The 22,897-nt window shown below is 37.0% G+C and overlaps 1 protein-coding gene across 4 annotated transcripts in view; it reads right to left on the bottom strand.

The window, feature by feature from the left end:
• Positions 1-22,897, bottom strand: part of LOC150082631 (serine/threonine-protein phosphatase 4 regulatory subunit 1-like) — a 677,709-nt gene that overhangs the window by 112,668 nt on the left and 542,144 nt on the right. For 3 of the 4 annotated variants that reach the window (XM_090377553.1, XM_090377552.1, XM_090377555.1), the window contains one exon: positions 14,495-14,560. The exons of the other annotated variant lie outside the window; for it this stretch is intronic. In XM_090377553.1, the coding sequence (XP_090233679.1) occupies positions 14,495-14,560 (66 nt within the window). The remainder of the gene's footprint in view (positions 1-14,494; positions 14,561-22,897) is intronic. 4 annotated transcript variants of the gene reach the window in all.

The raw sequence follows: 22,897 nt of genomic DNA, 5'->3' as shown, positions 1-22,897 counted from the left end.
AATGACAGATGGAAGTTTGTTCCAGCAATTAACCACTCACTGGCTAAAGGCAAATTTCTGCACACATCTGTTCTACAACTGTCTTTCTCAATTTGAATTTGTACACCCTCAGGTTTTTAATCTGAGTAAGAGGAAGAATCCCATCAGAATTCAGCATGCTCAACCCATTCAAGGCTTTATATACCTCATTCATATCACCTCACAGGTGCCTAGTCCCCAGCCGCTGCAATGTGCCGAACTTAAGCCTCTCTTGGTCAAAGAACCCCTTCGTTCCCATCACCAATCTCGTTGCCCTTCTCTGTACATGCTCAAGAAAATCTACATCCTTCCTAAAATGAGGCCTCCAGATCTGTACACAGTACTCAAGGCGTGGCCTGACCATTGCCTTACACAAAGGGATAATCACCTTTTCCCTGCTAGCAAAATTCCTGTATATCATTGACAAAACCCCATAACCTGCTCTGGAAACCGGTCATGGGGTTTTGTTTTCTGCATTGCTCAGAAAACATCATATCTGACTGGACAATTACTCCCAGATCTTTTTCATTTTCTACCACCCTAAGTGTAGTATGACACAGTTGGTACATTCCTCTGGGGTTACTTCTACCCATATGCAGTACTTTGCATTTGTCAATGTTAAACTTCAGTTGCCACTTCTCAGCCCATCTCCCTAAATTTCCTAGATCAAGTAAGCACACTGTCATTACTATCATTAATAACCCTGCCAACCTTTGTATCAGCTGCAAACTTCGACAGCAAGCCGGATATACTTTCATCAATATCATTAAAAAAATAATAAATATATGAAACAACAGTGGGCCCAACATCAAACCTTGTGGGACTCCACTAATAACATTAGTCCACGAGGAGCAGTGTCCATTGATTACCACTTTGTCTTCTCCCACTCAACCACCCTTTTATCCATTGTAGCAACTTACCCTTAATACCATTCTGCTCCAATTTGTGTAGTTGTCTTCCATGTGCAAGAGTGTCAAAAGCTTTCCTGAAATCTAAGTATATGATATCAAAATTATTTCTTGCATCTAGTTCCTTTGTAACCACATAATAGTATCCAATCGAATTTGTGAGACAAGACTTTCCTTTAAAAAACCCATCGTGTGTCTGTAAATTATTGCTGCAGTCATGTCGAGATGATCCTGCAATGCATCTTTAACCAGTGACTCCATTATTTTAACCGGAATAGAAATTAAACTAATTGGTATGTAATTACTTGTGTCACCCTCAGAATTGGGGATACACTTGCACATCTCCAGTCCGTGGTGACTTCCCGAGTCCAAGGATGCTCTGATAATTATGGCAAAGGGTTTGCTTAGTTCCTTTGTTGCCTCCTTTAATATAAGTAGATAGATCCCATCCACCCCAGGAGCCTTTCTTATGTTTAACTTCAACAATTTCTCCTCCACTTTTCTCTCTGTTAATCCAAAATCATTAAGCACTCTGTTACAGTTTGATAAACTTCTGGCACTTTCCTCCCTTAATAACTCCACATGTGTGAATGTAGATGTAAAATACTCATTCAGTTTTTTAGCTATCTGAGCAGGATCATTAACAGTCAAACCACTGATATCAAGTGGACTAATCTGATTCATCCCCTTCCTTTTAGAGTTTATATAAGTAAAGAAGTCCTTGCTTGGTTTTTTTCTTAGCATCCTTTGCCAAAGGTTTCTCATAATCTGCCTTCGCTTGCCTAATATCCATAGGCTTATTATCTGCCATAGTCTTCTGTGTTGCCTGATAATTTATATGCATCGCATGCATTTTTCTTCTCTGCCATGAGTCATTAGTTCATTTGACAACCATTTAGGCCTAAACCTTGAACAATATTTCTTAATCAGTATGAAAAGCCTAGTAGCTTCCACGATTAATTCCTTCAATGCTTCCCACTCAGAATTTGCTGTTGGTTACATCATCAGTTTGTCCCGCTGTACAAAATTTAAAAACTGTCTGAGACCACTGCAGTCACCTTTACGGAAGCAAAAACCCTTCCCTTTACACCTGATGGTAATTTTATCCTTGAGTAAATCCCACATCAGTACATGTGATCACAGCCACCTAGTGGTTTCTTTATCTGCAAATTCTTAATACAAGAATAATCACTGCTGATAACCAGATCAAGAGTATTACTCTTTCTGGCTGTCAAACATACTGCTGCAGAAAACAATCATCCAATAAATCCACAAATGTCTTGCTAGTGTGTGAGTGACTAACTGCAAGTTCCAGTCAATATCTGGGAAGTTAAAATTCCCCATTATAAGATCTTCTGATTTACTGGCCACTCTATTTCTTTGCTTAGTTATTCATTGTATTCAGAGTCATTAGTCCTATAACACACTCCTACCCTCATTTTTGCTTTCCCACTACTTATTTCACACCAAATTGACTCAACATTGCACCGTCCACCAATGTCAACTGGATGCACTGCCTTAGATTTTGTGTGTTTCTTAACTAACAGCATAACCCTTCCTCCCTTCCTATTCTGTCTGTCATTTCTGTACACACCGTACTCCCCAAATTCCAATTCTGCATTCCTAACATCTGTGTGACACCACATCTCTGATATCCCAACAATATCCGCTTTTGATGTTTTAACCAGCACTTCAAATTCATCAAATTTATTTACTATACTTCTAGCATTGGTGTACATGCAAGTTAACTCTTTTGTGAGAGACATGGAAAATATATTTTGGAAAAAGAAGAGGTGAAATAGGAGCAGGATAAAACTGCTAGGAACAAATTTGACAGAGCAGCTATCATCTTTAAGGGTGATATTATTATATATGTAAGGATTTATTAATGAGTAGAGAGAAAAAGTTGCAAGTTAGGATTAAATTTGAAAGTGACTACAGTTATGGCCAGACAGGATAGGAGGGAGTAGACGATAGGAAACTTATCACTCAATTCTGCCCTGAAGAGGCATGCAAGATTCATCAGGTACAACTTTTTTCAGCACGGACTGTGCTTGTTAACAGTAACTGAGACTATTTTTAAAGGGATGTGATACACTTAAATAAAGGGATGTAAAAATATTTGCTGATGCTATCAAAGCAGTGTTAGGTTGATTGGAAAACTGCTATCTCATGGGAGGAGGACTACTAATAGATTAACAATAGCTACAGACAGAGATGAAAATAATTTGTTGCGTTGCTTTTATGAGGACATGCCACGGCCTGGAAAGAAGCATGCTTGGGTTTATAAGACCTGCTGGATGGTTCTCATGGGATAAGATCCAATATACCTTACATTTCGTGGGTACATCTCTAAAACGGTGTTCGCAGGCCGGCCGCTAGTTAGTACACCAGACCGAACCTATTGGTAACTCTCTAGGAGGCTTCCGGATCAGCTAGTGTATAATCTTGCTACCTCTACTCTGCCAGATAGTGACTGGAGGGAGTCCGAGTAGTGTGTATGCTGGGGATCATTGTCGAGGCCACGTTATGTCAAGGATCTGGGTATATTCTTACCACGTGTACGCCATATCCAAAAATTTCATTACTTCATACAGCATGTCCCACCCACTTTTTCTTACTATTGGCACCATGAATTGTCAAACTAATAGAGCAAGCTTATCTGCGAAAAGATCTAAACCTCCCAAGCACTTCCTAATTCATTTCACAAATATACGTCGTCTCAATTCTAATCTCAACGATGTCCATTTCCACTTGCAGTCTGCCAAACCCTATGTACTTTTTCTGACAGAATCTAAGTTATCGGTTGATTCAACTACTGCTCATCTCAGATGCCCAAATTATTCGCTGTATGATTCCTTTCGTCTCAAAGGTGGTACTTGTGCATATGTCCATTCTGATATTCCCTGTCAGAGACTTGGCAATTTGGAATCTCCTCTCTTTAATCTTCTCTGGCTTAAAATCTCTCTACCTCATTGTGTCAAATTCATCTGTTGTCTCTACCTTCTCCCAACTCCACTAATCACTTGGAGCTCTTTGACTTCCTCTCTTTGCAACTTGACTTCACACCAGTCAAACTTTCCTAACAGTGAGGTAATTTTCCTTAGTGATTTTAATGTTCACAACTCCAGCTGGCTTCCATTTTCTAGTCCCACCGACCCAGCAGGTCGAGATGCTGAGGCTTTTCCAATTACTAATGACCTGGCACAGATTGTTCATTTACCTACGAGAATACCGGACAATCCTAATCATACAGCCAATAAGCTTGATCTTTTTCTCACAAAGAACCCTTCTATGTACACGGTCGAAGTGAGAGGTCCTTTAGGCACTTCAGATCATAACTTGGTGATTGTCTCTTCTCCAACGGAACCTTTACCTCATGACTATTCCCAACCTCGTGTTGTGTGGCATTACAAGAATGCAAAATGGGATGACCTGCAAGACTTCTTTTCTTCGGTCGGATTACTGTTTCAAAACTTCTGATGTCAACGTTTGCTCAGATCGTGTCAGTGAAATTGTTCTTGCAGGAATGGAATACTTTATCCCACACTCCACTTTAAACTCTCGTCCTTTATCTAAACCTTGGTTTTCCAATAAATGTGCTAAGGCTGTTCAAGAGAAGAACGTTGCATATCGTAATTGGCTTGTTTCTAATTATTCAGTTTCATTTTCTGCCTACACCAAAGCTCACAACAACTGTAAAGCAGTTATTAATCAGTCCAAACTAGAGTTTGAACAGGCTAAGAGTAGAAAACTTGCTTCTTGCCCTAATGGTAGATGAGCATTCTGGTCTCTTGCCAAAGCTATTGGCTGCAACTTTTGCCCATCTCTGCTCCCACCTCTGTCCAAACCAGATGGTTCTGTTGTCACTTCAGCCAAGAATAAAGCTGACGTGCTAGCATCCCATTTTCCTTCCAGCTCATGTATTAATGATCTTGGTAAAACACCTCCCACCATTCCCAACTCGCTCCATTCAATGCCTCCTGTGGTCTTCCGTCAAAAGGATATCAGAAGGATTTTGATGAATCTTGATGCTAAGAAAGCTCCAGGTCCTGATGGTATTTCTCCACTTGTTCTCAAAACCTGTTCTCCTGAACTTACTCCTATTTTTTGCCGCCTTTTTTCACTTTCTTATTCCAAAGGTGTTTTTCCTTCTGCTTGGAAATTTTCTCATATCCAGCCAATTCCTAAAAAGGGTGACAAATCCCTCCCATCCAATTATCGTCCCATTGCAATTACTTCTACTCTTTCTAAAGTAATGGAGAAAGATTAACCGCCAACTACCTAGAAACTTTCCGTCTGATCAACGATCGCCAGTACGGATTCCAGTGTCGATCCACTGGTGATATTCTGGCTTATGTTACCCATTTATGGACTAATTCAATGGAAAGGTTCGGTGAAACACAAGTAGTTGCTCTTGACATCTCAAAGGCTTTTGATCGTGTTTGGCATAAAGGTCTTCTAAACAAGCTTCCATCTTATGGTTTGCCAAATGTTTTTAGTAATTGGTTATCCAGTCTTCTCTCTGATCACTCACTGAGGGTGATGGTAGATGGCTTTCTGCCTTCTTACTTCTCCACTAATGCTGGTGTCCCCCAAGGCTCAGTTCTGTCCCCCACTCTTTTCCTCTTGTATATTAATTGCCTACTTCCATTGACTGGAAATCCTATCCATAGTTTTGCCGATGATAGCACATTGCATTCCACTTTCCATTTTGAGAAACCTTGTCCTGCTCAATCAGCCTCAACTTCTCGAAAATCTGCTAGCAATTCCTTAAATGCCGATCTTCAGGAAATTCAACAGTGGGGCAAAGACAACTTAGTTGATTTCAACCCTTCTAAAACTCAGTCTTGTCTTATATCTTGCAAAAAGGATTCTTCTGCTCCTATGCTTATCTTTAGTGACACTCCGATTTCTAGGCAAAATGATATATCTCTTTTGGGGATTACCCTGACTTCTAATCTCTCTTGGCACAAGCACATTACAAATATTGCTTCTTCTGCATCTAAAAAACTTGGTTTTCTCTTTCGCTCTCGGCGTTACTTTTCTTCCAAACAGCTGTTCACTCTGTATAAATCGCAAATCTGCCCTGCCATGGAATATTGTTCCCACATCTGGGGTGGTGCCCCAAAACCTCTCTCAGGCTTCTTGATTCCACTCAGAAGAGGACAGTTAGGTTAATTAATGATTCATCTCTAACAGAGTCTCTCCACTTGCTTTCTCATAGACGTACTGTTTCTGTTGCATGCATCTTCTACAGATACTTCCATGGGCACTGTTCTTCTGAATTGGCTTCTATAATTCCTGCTCTCTCTTTCAAAACAGTCCAAACACGTGCCGCCACCAGCCAACATCCATTTACTGTCCCACTTCAAACCCACAGAACCAACTTTTCATCTTCCTCATTTATTCATTCAACTGCCGTTTTCTGGAACAACCTTCCTTCATACGTATTTCCTGAAAATTACAATCTACAGAAGTTCAAGTCCAATGTCAACAAATATCTTCTTTCGTCTTCTCAACCTCCAACCCAAGCACGCTACTAAGTACTATAGGTTCTAATACCTCTCGTGTTTGGGGTTCACATAAAAAAGAAAATATATATATATATATTAGCTGTGTTACGGTTATTAAGAGCTGAACCAAGTGCATGTATACCTCCATATGTGCCAATCTTTTCTTTATTCTCTTTCTCTCTCTTTTTTTTTTTTTAATGAAACTCCCAAACACAAACGGTATCGAACTTATAGTATTTAGTACTGTGCATGTGTTGAAAACAAGAAGAGAGGGGATGCTGGAAACTTAGCATTGAAGATTAAACGCAGGTTTCACCACTTCAAGCCTCCAATAAGACTGTGTATTTTAGTGCAATTGCATCATTTAAGTTACATCTCATATTGTGAATACCTTCACGATGAGTTGCCATGACATTGCACTACTTCGAATAAGTAACGCTTCACTCGAAGGAGAAGACTATTGTTACTTATTCTCAGTGGATACCACCACCCAAAAGGCACTGTTTCAGGCTATTTTGTATATGTGTGGGATAATAATTCGACTATCCACTTGTCCCTATTAGACTTAGAAAAGCAAAAAGGTAAAGGGAAAGTAATAGTAGGAGTGGAAGAGGAAAAGAAACGGTGTAGAAGAATGAAAGGGACAGTAACTCTTTCAACTCACACCACTCAAAAACCTCAAAACTCCTCTAATAGGCAACGCTTCCCCAGTGGAGAAGGCTGTTGTTACCTATTCTTGGAAACTCCGGACATCATCAGGCTTCCCCTGGTGCCGTTTCAGGGCTATTTGGCCCTTCTTCGGTGGGCGGGTAAGTAGCCAAGTGATGTAATAATGACAAAATGGTTGTGAAGTATATTTTCACAATATGAGAGATGCCTGATGGTGTATGATATAAGTTAAGACTCTAATGCATTAAGGGCTTAAGCCTCAAGCTGCGAAAGAGATTAGACTATGTGTATTATAGTGCAATTGCATCATTTATACACAGCTAATTATAGATTAGCAAATTTGCAATAGGGGCATCGTTTAAGTTACATCTCATACTGTGAATACCTTCACGATGAGTTGGCACGATATTGCACTACTTCGAATAAGTAACGCTTTACTCGAAGGAGAAGACTGTTGTTACTTATTCCCACTCACTGAAGAAGGGCCAAATAGCCCTGAAACGGTGCCGTCTGGGTGGTGGTATCCACTGAGAATAAGTAACAATAGTCTTCTCCATCAAGTAAAGCGTCACTTATTCGAAGTAGTGCAATGTCATGGCAACTCGTTGTGAAGGTATTCACAATATGAGATGTAACTTAAATGATGCCGCTATTGCAAATTTGCTAATCTATAATTAGCTGTGTATAAATGATGTAATTGCATGAAAATACACATAGTCTAATCTCTTTCGCAGCTTAAGGCTTAAGCCCTTAATGCATTAGAGCCTCCAATAAGATAAATGGTGGTATTGCCGTGGTAATCTTAGGAGCCTAATAAATCAGTGTCTTATAATGGTAAATCAGTGTCTTATAATGGGGGATTTTAATTTCCCAGATATTGAATGGAATTTGTGGGTTGGTCACTCACACACTTTTGTGGATTTATTGCATGATTTCTTTCTACAGAAGGCAACTAGAGGGAGTAATACTATTGATCTGATTATCAGTAATGATTCTTCATGCATTAAGAATCTGCAGATAAAGTAACCACAAGGTGGCAGTGATCAGTGTGCTGAAGTGGAATTTACTCAAAAGAGGCAACTACCAGAAGGGGTAAAGAGAAGGGTTCTTGCTTTCATAAAGGTAACTACAGTGGTCTGGGCCAGTATTTAAATTCAATACGGTGGGACCAACTGATGATGTTACCAACAGCAAATTCAAAATGGGAAACATTCAAAGAATTAATCTTGGAAGCTACTAGGCTTTTCATACTAACTAAGAAATATTGTTCAAGATTGAGGCCTAATGGATGTCAAATGAACTAAGTAGACATGTGGCAGAGAAGAAAATGCATGGGATACATATAAATTAACAGGTGACACGGAAGCCTATGATAGATATAAGCTGGTCTGTAATCAAGTCACAAAGGAGGTTAGCCAGGAAAAAAAAAGCAGATTACGAGAAATCTTTGGCAAAGGACGCAAAGAAAAACAGCAAAGAGTTCTTTGCTTATGTAAACTCTAGAAGGAAGGGGATGAATCAGATTGGTCCACTTGATATCAATGGTTCAACTGTTGATGTTCCTGGTCAAGTAGCAAACAAACTAAATGAAAATTTTGCTTCTACATTCACACATGAGGAGTTATACAGGGAGAGGAATGCTAAAGGTGTATTAAACTGTGGCAGGTAAGCTAGATAATCTTGTAATAACTGAGAGTAAAGTGGAGGAGAAATTGTTGAAGATAAACATAAGAAAGGCACCTAGATGAGAGAGGATGGGATCTATCCAGTTTTATTAAAGGAGGCAGCAGAGGAAGTAACCAAACACTTAGCCATAATTATGAGAGCTTCCTTGGACTCAGGGGAGGTACACATGGACTGGAGATGTGCAAATGTGACCCCAATCCACAAAGGAGGATCAAGGGGAGACACAGGTAATTACAGACCTGTTAGTTTAACTTCTGTTCCAGGGAAATTAATGGAGGCACTGGTTAAAGAAGCATTGCAGGATCATCTAAGCAAGACTTCAGTTATAGCTCGTACACACAGCATGAGTTTGTTAAGGGGAAGCCTTCCCTGACCAATTTGATTGGATACTACGATGTGGTCACAAAGGAACCGGATGCAAAAATAATTTTGATATCATATATTTGGATTTTAGAAAGGCTTTTGATACTCTTGCACATGGAAGAGTATCAAAAAATGGTTGAGTGGGAGAAGACAGAGAGTGGTAATCATTGGACAAAGCTCTTCATAGAGTCCCCCAGGGTTCATTATTGGGTCCATTGTTGTTTTCTGTATTTATTAATGATACTGATGATGGTATATAAGGCTTAATGTCCAAGTTTGCAGACTTGGACTAATGTCCAAGTTTAATGACACTAATGACAGTGCACTGCTGCAACAGGATCTAGAGAAGTTCAGCAGGTGGGCTGAGAGGTGGCAACTGAAGTTTAACATAGACATATGTAAAGTACTCCTTAATCCCGGAGTAACATATCAACTATGTGGTACTACACTAACAGTGGTAGAGAATGAAAAGGACCTGGGGGTAATTTTGCAGGCAGATAAGCAGTTTTCTGAGCAGTGCAGACAGTCTGCAAGAGTAGCTAATGGTGTCTTGTCACTGATATACAGGAATTTTTCTAGCAGGTACCTGAGTACTGTATACAGTACCTGAGTACTGTATACAGGTCTGGAGGCTTATTTTAAGAAGGAAGTAGAGCTGTTGGTACGAGTACAGAGAAAGACAACAAGATTAGTGAATGGAACAAAGGGTTGCTCTTATGAAGAAAGGCTTAAATTTTGCAAATTACAGTGTCTGGACACTAGGTACCTGCGAGGGTTTTTTTTTTTTTTGGGTAGTTGTTGGCGCATCGACTTCTGTGGCCATAATGCACCTCCCAAGGTTTTTGCAGTACTTTGACCCAAGCCCGAGGCGGGATTCGAACCTGCGACATTCAGGTTGCCAGGTAGGCACTTTACCCACTCGGCTAGCCCGGTCGGCACCTGCGAGGTGATCTGATAGAGATGTATAAGGCCTTCAATGGTTGGAGCTTAATCAATGCTGATGGGATTCTTCCTCTTGCTCAGAATAATCGTTTGAGAGGGAATAAATTCAAGTTAAGGAAAGACAGTTGAAGAATAGATGTGTGGAAGTTTGCCTTTAGCCAGAGGGTGATTGATTGACAAATTTCTATCTGCGTTTTAGAAGTTGATGGCTTAAACAGATTCAAGGCAGAACTAGACAAACATTTGGAGTGAGTGGATGGCTGAAATAAGAAGGGTGTGTGTGTGTGTGTGTGTGTGTGTGTGTGTGTGTGTGTGTGTGTGTGTGTGTGTGTGTGTTTTTGGCTGATGCTATATAAGCTTGCTTTCTTGCATCATCTGCCTTTGCTAATGCTAATGCATCATAAAATAATTTGATGAATTTCTTTACTAAACTCTATTTGTTTTTAATCATAGAAGCTACTAAGTTTTTTATATAGCATCTAAGAGATATTGTTTAAGGTTTAGACCTAAAATGGTTGTCAGATAAATGAGACTAGTACTGTATGGACGATTACAAATTAGGACAGAGAAACCTACAATAAATATAAACTAGTAAATAAGGGGATTAAGCAAGGCAAGGCAGATTATGAGAAGTCATTGGCTAAGAATGCCAAAAAAAGCAGCAAAGGATTCTTTCCTTATGTTAACATAAAATGGGGGGAGGACGAACAACACTGACACTAGATATGAATGGCATAACTACTGATGATTCTGTTCATGTTGCAGGCAAGCTAAAGAAATGTTTTCATCTAGTAACCTGCAAAGAGGCTTTTAGGAATGGTATTACTAGAAGTACAGGGTTATAATTGTGAGCTAAATGATTTTGCAATAACTGAGAAGAAAAAAAAAAATTGTTAAAGCTTGTGGCTGATCGAATCTATCCAGTTATATTAAAAGCAGCAGCAAAATGAGTAAGCAAATGGGGAAATCTTTAGCCAAAACTATTAGCTCTTATTGTATAGAGGTAAAATATTTAATGGATTTCCTATATATTTCTGGAAATAAATTACTTTAAATATCTGCAGAATTATATTCTTATTTTGGAGACTTTAGTAACAACTGACATTAAACTGTATACACAATTACAATGACATTAAAATGGTCAAAATTTATAAAAGTTACTTACAGTACTCGCTGAAATGTGGAGTCACGTCTAAAATCAGTGGGAGAACAAAATGAAATGGAGTTCTTCCCTAATTCAACGTACTACTAAGTAAGTCTATCATCAAGAGAGGATTAGGTAACATATATATAATTCAAAATTTAAAATAACTAAATGCACAAGGCATAATACATTAAGAGTTTAATATCTATATAATATCGGTGTGTAGATACACCATAGACAACTCTTAAGAAACTACAAAGTAGCTGTTGTAGGCATCATTTGCTCTTTCTCATATTGTGCTCTGCCTTCACGACGAGTTGCCATGATATTGCACTACCACGAATAAGTAACGCTTCCCTAATAGAGAAGACTATTGTTACTTATTCTCAGTGAGTACCACCACCCAGACATGTTTCAAGGCTATTGGCCTATCATCAGTGGGTGGGCAGGTACTCTGGTATTGCAGACATGACGAGCCAGTTGTGAAGATAATCACACAATATGAGAGATACCAAAAGGTGTATATGACAATATTTAAAATAACTAAATGCACAAGGCATAATACATTAAGAGTTTAATATCTATATAATATCGGTGTTAAGAGTTGTCTATGGTGTATCTACACACCGATATTATATAAATATTAAACTCTTAATGTATTATGCCTTGTGCATTTAGTTATTTTAAATATTGTCATATACACCTTTTGGCATCTCTCATATTGTGTGATTATCTTCACAACTGGGTCGTCATGTCTGCAATACCAGGGTACCTGCCCACCCACCCACTGATGATAGGCCAATAGCCTTGAAATATGTCTGGGTGGTGGTACTCACTGAGAATAAGTAACAATAGTCTTCTCTATTAGTGAAGCGTTACTTATTCGAGGTAGTGCAATATCACGGCAACTCGTCATGAAGGCAGAGCACAATATGAGAAAGAGCAAATGATGCCTACAACAACTACTTTGTAGTTTCTCAAGAGTTGTCTATGGTGTATCTACACACTGATATTATATATATAATTCAAAGTATTTCATGTCGTTTATATCAAAAATTGTAAAATTGTATTCGTTAATATTTTTATGGAACGGACAATAAAGATAATTTATTTTATATTTACTAAAAGTTTCTGTGAAAATTATAAAAGCTGAAGTAATTTAATATAATTCTGATACAAGAAATTAAATGTTTTTTCCCCACAGTGATATTTTATTTATTTATTTATTTCCATCCTACTCTTCAATATGTTTGAAATTAGATCTGCCGTGCGTTCTTCTTGTTAATAATTTCTCATCCTCAATACAAAGCAATAACGATATCACTTCATAAAGAAATAATCAATGAACATTAACAGTGAGTGATAACCAAGTTTAGTTTATTACTATGAAGTAAAACTCAGTTAAATCAACCTCAGAAATAACAAGAATTCAGCTATAACATAACAAAACCATAGGCCTAATGACTGTGATAAGTACAATGGACAAATATACAGAGAAATAGAGTGGGCCAATAAATCAAAATGTCTTATAATGGGGGATTTTAACTTTCCAGATACTGACTGGAACTTGTGAGTCAGTAACTAAAAACACTAGCAAGACTTTTGGGGAGTCACTGGATGCCTTTTTTACAGCAGCACATCAGATAAGCAACAAGAGAGGGCAATATTCTTGATCTGATTATCAGCAGTGATTCTTCATGCATTAAGAATCAGCAGATAAAAGAACCACAAGGTGGTAGTGATCACACTGTATTGATGTGGGATTTACTTAACGATGTGGCTATGATCAAAAGCAAAGGGAAGGGTTTTTGTTTTTTTAAAGGAGACTACAGTGGTCTCACAGTTTTTATATTCTATACAATAACAACTAATGATGTTATCAACATGTTCTAAATGGGAAGTATTCAGGGAAATAATCATAGAAGTTACTAGGCTTTTCATACCAACTAAGAAATACTGTTCGAAGCTTAGGCCTAAATAGATGTCAGATGAACTAATGAGACAGAGAAATGCATGGGATGCATATAATTATCAGGTGATACAGAATCCTATGATAGGTATAAACTATTCTGCAATAAAATCACAAAGGATGTTAAGCAAGCCAAGGCAGCTTATGAGAAATCTTTGGCAAAGGAGGAAAAGAGAAACAGCAAAGAGTTCTTTACTTATTGTGAACACTAGAAGGAAGGAGATGAATTATATTGGTATACTTGATATCAATAGTTTAACTGTTGATAATCCTACTCGGGTTGCTGACAAACTGAATAGCTATTTTATATCTACATTTGCAGATGAAGAATTCTTTAGGGAAGTGGATTCCAGAAGTTTATCACTCTACCAGGGAGCTAAATGATTTTGTAATAAGTAATATGACTATAGGAAAGTAAAAGAGAAATTTTGAAAGTTAAACATAAAAAAAGGAAGCTGGGGTTGATCGAATCCATCCAATTATATTATGGGAAGCAGCAAAGGATGTAAGCAAACCCTTAGCCATAATTAAAAGAGTATTTTGAGATTCAGGGAAGGCTGTGGACTGGAGAAGTGCGAATGTATTTCCCAATTCACAAAGGGGGATTAAAGGGTGACATGAGTAACTACAGGCCTGTTAACTTAACTTCTGTTCAAGGGAAAATAATGGAGTCACTGGTTAAAGAAGTAATGCAGAACTATCTAGACAGGAGTGCAGTCATACTTCAGTCACAGCCTGAGTTTGTTAAGGGGAGATCTTATTTGACCAATTTGATTGGATACTATGATGCAGTGACAAAAGAAATGGATGCAAAAAATAATTGATATCATATACTTGGATTTCAGGAAAACTTTTGATACTGCTGCACATAAAACACTGCTGCACAAAGTGGAGCATTGTGGCATTAATAATAATTAATAAATAAAAACATCACTGATAGCAAAATAGAATGTTAGGGTTAACTAATATATAATGTTGCTCAATTATAATGTCAAAAATATCATGGTTTCCTCAATGACTATAACTGAGTATGACTATATATTTACTGCAATGCAAACGAATTACTAAAATAATGCAACGTGCAATATTTCTGGACCTGTTCTGAAATTCCGTAATCAAGGCCAATATCTTGTAGGGAAGGTGAAGGGATATCAAAAGTGTTTTCTTTATTATTTACTTTTATAACTTCACACAAAATGTCCTCTTGATATATTATTCCAAGATTTTTTTTTTTTTTTTTTTAGATATGAAAAGATTATGAGAAAAAAAATGCATTTACTAGGCGAGTTTCTGTAGTTTCTTGTCCAACAACACCACACAAATCACCAAAACTTGATGCGCAAACCTGAAAAATACAGAAGCAGCAATTCATATTTTAAACAAAATAAGATATCTAAAACGTTTAAAAGAAAAATTATACAAGTCATTAAATTTTTCCAATTTTATTATAATGACTTTATATATTAAACAATAAAAAAAACAAAAAAAAAACAGGATTATTTAATCTAGACGTAATATTACCAGTAACTTCTACAAGCAAACATTGCACGAAATTAGTTTATTTTGAATGCCATGTGTAGAAAGCATTCATAAACTATATACAATGAAACTTCTCCTAACGGACATCTCTCTCTACAACGGACATTTTCAAATTCCCCAACTCTCCTCTATTGGTTTTAACGTGTTTTCAGCTTCTGTCTAGTGGACATTCTCTGTAACGGACGCGGACAGGCAATCTGCACTGTTTCGTTTAGATTAGCACTTAATTGATCTCCCCATAACAGACAGCGGGCAAGCTCATGGCCTTTTTTCTAGGAACGTTTCTTCCATGTATTGCCTCAATCATGTGTTTATTTTCTATTTCTGATTCTCTGAATTTTATCAAGGTTTACGTCGCGGTTCTAAACCCTTTTTCAAGAATTTTAAGGCATGTGTAAAACTTCTGATGAATTCGGTGTGTACAGGGGTGGGGGGGGGGGTTGTCGGCCTTTCGTCTTTTCAGTTTCAGTTTTCTTCAGTGTTGTGTGAAGTGCACAATGTCTTCTCGTAAACATTTAACTTTAAATGATAAAGTCGAACTCATTAATGCGGATGATCGGCAAAAAAATAGTATTCGCAATCTCGCTGTAAAATTCAAAATCGGGAAGATGCAGGTATGCGACATCCTAAAGAAAAAAAATGAACTGCTCAAACAATTTTGGCAACACGTAAATGATCCCGTTCAAAAATCATTCCCGAAAACTGTTGGACTTCAAACTGACAATGTTACGTATGAGTGGTTTTGTTGCGCACATGCTAAAAAAATTCCCATTAATGGGCCTATTATTAGGGAAAAGGCTTTGGAGGTTGTGAAATCTATGGGAGTAAATGAGTTCAAAGCTTCTGTGGGATGGCTAGACAAGTTCAAAACTCGACATAAAATTTCTTGGAAAACCGTAAGTGGTGAAGGTGGATCTGTTGACACTGGGGTTGTAACAGAGTGGACTGTCAAATTGGAAGATTTATGTCGTGATTTTGAAGCTAAGGATATTTACAACTGTGACGAAACAGGGTTGTTTTTAAAGCTCTTCCTGAAAAAACAATGAGTCTAAAAAACGAAAAGTGCCAGGGCAGAAAAATTTCTAAGGAACGCTTGACTGTACTATTGTGTACAAATATGCTGGGAGACTTTGAACAACCTCTTGTTATAGGAAAACTACAAAATCCTCGTTGTTTCAAGGGCATAAAGTTGAATCTTTCGAATATTGACTGGAAGTCTAATAAAAAAAGCGTGGATGACACGAGGTATCATGAGTGAATGGATAAGTCACTTTAACCAAAACATGATTCGTCAAAACAGAAAAATTATTCTTTTCATGGATAATGCTGCATCTCACCCGCACATTGAACTGTATCATTCAAATCATTTTTCTGCCACCAAACACATCTGCAGAGTGTCAGCCCTTGGATCAAGGGATAATAAAAAATTTTAAACTTCACTACAGAAAACGTGTTTTAAGACATCTCATTGCAAACATGAACGATGTAACATGTGCGAGTGACCTTGCAAAGAAACTCAGCATCCTAGATGCGATTCAATGGATTTCCTCTTCAGTAAACGCAATAAAACAAACTGTCGTGAACTGTTTTGTAAAGTCTGGCTTCTCAAACGCAAAAATTGAAGTTGTGAACAGCAATGTGGAGCACCAAGAAGAACAAGAACTTCAACATCTATTGATAATGTACGATACTTCCGCTACAAGTGACCCTGGCTACAAAGATATAGACTCAAACCTCACTACAGAAGATGGTGCTCTTGATATCAACGACATTATCATCGATATTTTTCAAGAAGTTCCTCATGAGGATGAAGAAATGGAAGGAGGTCATTCTGTCGAAGAACATATTAACAACGAACTACCGATGAAAATAGAAGAAGCGCTCATACAAATCAATCATTTAAAAATGTTTTTCGCGACTGAAGAAGATACTGAAGGACTTTCGATGGTTTCTTCACTCCAAACAAATGTTGAAAACAAAATTATCAGCCGGAAGAAGGTGCAGAAGAAAATAAGTGATTACTGTATGTATTTTTCTTAAGATAAAGTCATAATATGCATAGCACAATTGTATGTATATTATTTACAAAAATATTGTGCAAAATCTGTATATAATTTAATTTAATTTTACATTAACTGTTTAATGATTTTTCTTTATCTCTTGTGTATGTAATTGTACATTATTTACAAAAATATTGTTCAAAATCTGTATATATTTTAATTTAATTTTACATTAAATGTTTAACGATTTTTCTTTTTCTTTTTTCTCTCTCAGACTTCTTGTTAGCGGACATTTCTCTGTAACGAACACATTCTCGTTCCCCATGGCTGTCCGTTAAAGGGAAGTTTCACTGTAATTCAATAATGCAGTCAAAGTCGTTTCTTCACACCCCCTCCAATATCAACAACTGATTCCTACCTTTCATGAAACTATGCATTTCAGCTCTGATATATTAAGAAACTGCTTTAAATTCTAAAAAGTACATAATTCTATCCAATGATAAATACTGTTTCCATGATTTCTCATTAATACTTGAAACTTGCACACTACTTTTTATATGGCAATAAATTTGTCACATAAATAAAAAAATTATGTACCAGGTACATGAGTTGCTGCCGCTCTACTCTGAGACTGTAGTGTCACTGATAAAGTCACAGTGGCAGCCATTAAAAAGGTCTTTACTGCAGGAACTCATTATGAAACTGGTACAGTAAAATAAAACATAATGAAACAGTAAAATAAATTAAAAAAAAGTATTGCTGCTTTATTTTTATTGAAAAAATTATTTCAGTACAATGAAATGCAATGAATCGAAAAATAATTCTATAAAATATATTATAATAACACTAAAATTAGTGGTCTATGGTAACTGAAATAAGATATATAATTTTGACACTCAAATGTATTCACTCGGGAATTAAAATTTCCGAGTGAATACTCCATCGATTGTTGTTCCATTACGTGTAGCATTTACTAAAGTATTTGACTTAATATCTAAATTGAAGACAGCTTTCATAAATTTATGAAGGTATACGATCCAGTTGCTCTTCCAATAATTTTGCACTTTCAATGGAATAGGGCATCAAATTCTTGATTATGAATTTTTGAATTATATCTAATGACATCCCTGGAGTGATGTATATGGCAACAATGAAAATAGATCCATTATTGAATTTGCACAGAGATCCACAAATGTCTCCAATTTCATCTGATATCGCTTTCACATTGCTGCTATTATGTTGTGCAAAGATATGTGGTGTGCTAATGATAGTTGAACCTTCACGTTGATATATCGCAACACCACCACTACGAACATCCGACCTTTTAAATTGAGTCACACACTGGAATGGGGTGTGACAAAGTTTTTTTGAGGGCATCAATATTTTGGATTGCTGTAAGATCGTGTCCGTTTCGATATCTCGAACATGGATTGGTTTGGTTTGGTTTGGTTTGAGTTTTATTGGCGCATCAGCAACTGAGGCTATAATGCGCTAAATACCGGTCTCGAACATGGACTTGCAAACTTTGTACGTTCATTGACGATATAGATATACTACTTTGTATTAAATAGTTCAGCAAGAAATTCTATATTATTAGTAGCTTTGCTGTGGTGAAATCGTCGTGGGGATTTGTAATATACAAACCTTGCAATGAGGTCACTCAACGCCATGTATACAAGTTGTTGTTGATGATCTTTCTCATAATTATATACAACTTTGTCAAAGGTCCCTCCTTGAGATTTATGTATAGTCAAAGCACAAGCAAATACTAAAGGAAATTGTGTATGCCTACATGTTAATTTCCTATTGTTCTTGAATGGAATCGTAGCTGATCGTTTTATAATAGCTAAAGATTGATTATGTAAATGTTTATCTTACACATATTGTTTATAACGAGATTGAAGGTTATGTCCTATTTTTGACTCAGGAAATTTCATCAATGCTCGTTTAACTGTTTCATCGTCCTCAAATTCGAAATACCCATCGACCACATCTATATTTGTAGTAATCATGTACGGTTTTCCTTTCAATAATGGTAGAATGTATGGAAGTCCTGCAGATTCAGTCACTGACATTTTATTTTGCATACTTGCCAATTGTTCTTCAGAATGATATCCATAGTATAAATCTTGTGCAACCACTTCATGGGTTTTATCTGCAATTAAAGCATTATAGGCATTTACATCACTATTTCTTAAAAATAGTCGAAACCCTTGTGAACATAAATTAGTAGCATCTTTTTTGGTAACAAATCTCGATTCTATAATTTTAAGTTAATCTGGTAATAACGTTTCTCCATTGCCTATTTTTGTAAGAATTTTAGAAAATGTACTACCAGACTGTCGAAAAACTTGTACTAATTCATGAAATTGTAGTGAATGCCATAATTCTGGAGCAATCTCTAATGATTTGTTTATAAATTCTTTCAATTCCAATACAGAACCAGTAACGTTAGCTGTGTTATTCCTACTGATTTAAATGCAATTTGCAAATTTTCTGTGGTATGCATTAGCATAATTTTCATTGCCATATATAGCAAATGTTGGGGGGTTACTCCACGATGATCAGATTTACGAATTTCACTCGATGCTATCATAAAAGGAGTAACTTTCAATTCATTTTTAAATTTTTGTGCATGTCCCAATTATATAACTGGAAAAGAAAGTTCTTCTGCATGTATATCAAATATGAAACTTGTTGGAGATGATTTCTGACCCGGTGCTTTACATAAATATTTATCTTCAGACCATAAAAATGTTTGTTGTTGAATTAACAATAGTTCATCATCATTGTTGACAGGTTCCACAATTTCATCTGAATGTTCCTGCTCACTATCATCATTTGTCCCCAAGAAATCGTCACTCACTTTTATACTGTAGAATTTATACAAAGTTGAATTTATCAAATACCGTAACCATATTTTCACTATTTTCTTCTGCACACATCCTGGTAGATATGATGCTTTAAGTATGAGACTTCGTTTTATATGTACATTAATGGCATAATCGTCATCTAATTCTCGAGGTAACTGATGAACCATCGTATTTACATTAACTGGTACATTTATTGCTTGTCCTATGATCCCATATTGTCCATGTTCATAATGTAAACGATGAATTTGCATAAAGGGTAATCGTGGTGATATCAAATGCTCAGTTACAACATTCAGTGGAGGCAAATGAGTAGGATATGCTGGATCTGTCCCTCTTTTAATGAAGTATGACATGTATTACATGTCATGAAAGTACTCATTTCTTGCAAATGAAATTCATTTTGAAGTAATTCATATGAAGTTGTTGGAAATAGTTTCAAATCTAATTGAAACCATAAACGATCACAAAAATTACAACTAAATACAAATGGGTTTTTGTTTGTTATTTGGTATTTAGGAGCATTAGCAACTAAGGCCATATTGCTCTGGGTTATGCGGTGGTCATTCCCTGATCTTTCCACATCCTCCATATTTGGTGGTGATGGGCTCGAACCCCGGTCTAATCAAGAACCTGCTCCTTCCCACCTGTCTACAGAGGCGCCATGGGTTTTTGTACACTAGTTTTTAAAACTCACTGTCAGCTCGTGTAGACACTACAGCGATGTAATTAGGAATCTCATTATTTGCCATTTCTAATTTTGCTTCTTTTTTTTTTTTTTTTTTTCATGCACAATATTCCTTCATTCATTCATTCTACTGGAGTTTTACATTCCTGACAAGTATCAAGGCAGAGTAGAATTCTTTGGTTGAATTTCATTATTATTCGGAATAGTTTAAATTTCTAATTTCCTTTTCTTCTGCCTCACAATATTCCTTCATTATTTCAGCTAGTTTTTTTTGGGTGCAGTTTGAGAACTCCAGGGCATAAGGAAACACTCTTGTTGAATTTCATATGGATTCATATTTCTGTCCAACTTCCCTTTCTTTCATGATATTCCTTCGAACACTGGGCTATACACTTTGGCCCAGTCACTCGGGTATTAATCTAATATATGCTGATATAATGGTATAATGTAGTGTGTCACTTCTCAATTGTACTTGTTGTGTCACTGCAACTTGTTGCTTCACTGCACTTGTTGCATACAATTGAGTTTTTCTGAGCGCATGTGCATCGGGTTTCATGACGATTTCTAGGTAACGTAACTCTTTTTTAACACTGGTAAAAATGCTTTTAATGTCAAAAAAAAAAAACAAAAAAAAAAACCATTTCACACATTCATTCCTCCTAAACATTTGTCCAGTTCCTCCTTAATATTATTTAAGCTATCAACTTCCACAATGACAGATGGAAGTTTCTTTCAGCAATCACCAACCTGCTGGCTAAAGGCAAATTTCTGCACATCTATTCTGTCTTGCCTCAATTTGAATTTATGCTCCCACAGGTTTGTAATCCAAGCAAAAGGAAAAATCCTATCAGAACTGAGCCTGCTCAACAGATTCAAGGCCTTATACACCTCAATCATATCACCTCATAGGTGCCTAGTCTCTAGATGCTGCAATCTGCTGAACGTAGGCCTTTCTTACTAATACCACTCCTTTGTTCCCCTTTACCAATCTTGTTGCCCTTCTCTGTACTCACTCAAGCAACTCTACATCCTTCCTAAAATGGGACCTCCAGACCAGTACGCAGTACTCAAGGGGTGGCCTGACCACTGCCTTATACAAAGGGATAACCATCTCCTTTTCCCTACTAGCAAAATTCCTGTATATCATTGACAATACCCCATGACCTACTCTGGCAGCCTGTCTGCACTGTTCAGAAAATTTCATATCTGACTGCACAATTACTCCCAGTCTTTTTCATTTTGTACTATCCTAAGTGTAGAACCACACAGTTGGTGCAATACTCTGGGGTTACTTCTAGCCATACGCAGTACTTTGCATTTGTCAATGTTAAACTTCAGTTGCCACTTCTCCGCTCAACTTTTCTAGATCCTGCAGCAGCACACTGCCATTACTGTCATTAACAATGCTGCCAACCTTTGTATCATCTGTAAACTTCGAGGTTAACCTAATATACCTTCATCAATATCATTGATAAACATACAAAACAACAAACAATGTGCTCAACACCAAACACTGGGGGACTCCACTAATAACATTAGTCCTTGAAGAGCAGCATCCATTGTTTACCACTCTGTCTTCTTCCACTCAACCACCCTTTTATCCATTAGCAACTTGCTCTTAATACCATACTCCAATTTGTACATTACTTCCATGTGCAACAGTGTGAAAAGGTTTTCTGGAATCCAAATGTATGATATCAAAATTATTTTTTACATCCAGTTCCTTTGTAGCCACATCATAGTATCTGATTAAATTTCTCAGACAAGACTTTCCCTTAACAAATCCATGCTGTGTCTGAATTATTGCTACAGTCTTGTCTAGATGATCCTGTAATGCATCTTTAACCAGTGACTCCAATATTTTCCTCGTAACAGAAGTTAAACTTTGGTTTTTTTTTTTTTTTTTAGGAGCATTAGCAACTAAGGCCATATTGCTCCGGGATATGCGGTGGTCATTCCCTGACCTTTCCGCATCCTCCGTATTTGGTGGTGACGGGTTCGAACCCCGGTCTAATCAAGAAGCATGTACTACGCACTGCTGCTCCTTCCCACCTGGCTACGGAGGCGCGCGAAGTTAAACTAACTGGTCTCTAATTACTAGTGTCATCCTAGATCCTCCTTTATAAATTGGCAATACATTTGCACATCTCCAGTCTGTGGGGGCTTCTCCCGAGTCCAGGGAGGCTCTCATAATTATGGCTAAGGTTTTGATTACTAACTATACCACCTCCTTTAATACAACTGGATACATCCCATTCACCCCAGGTGCCTTTCTTATGTTTAATTTCGACAATTTCTCCTCCACTTTGCTCTCAGTTATTAGAAAATCATTAAGCATCCTGTTACTTTGTAAAATTTTATTTTGTAACCTTTTATTACAAAATAACAGGGTTATTTTGTAAACTTCTGACATTCTCTTCCCTTAATAACTCGTGTGTGAACGTAGATGCAAAATACTCATTCAGATTGTCAGCTATCTGAGCAGGATCGTCAACACTTGAACCACTGATATCAAATGCACCAATCTGATTCATCCCTTTCCTTCTACAGTTTATATAACTAAAGAAATTCTTGTTGTTTTTTTA

The sequence above is a fragment of the Mastigoproctus giganteus genome, chromosome 7 (assembly GCF_048544385.1).
Source record: "Mastigoproctus giganteus isolate SK-2022 chromosome 7, ASM4854438v1, whole genome shotgun sequence".
Classification (NCBI taxonomy): Eukaryota; Metazoa; Arthropoda; class Arachnida; order Uropygi; family Thelyphonidae; genus Mastigoproctus; species Mastigoproctus giganteus.
The sequence above is the reverse complement of the archived record's forward strand: the minus strand, read 5'-3'. Positions and strand labels throughout refer to the sequence as shown.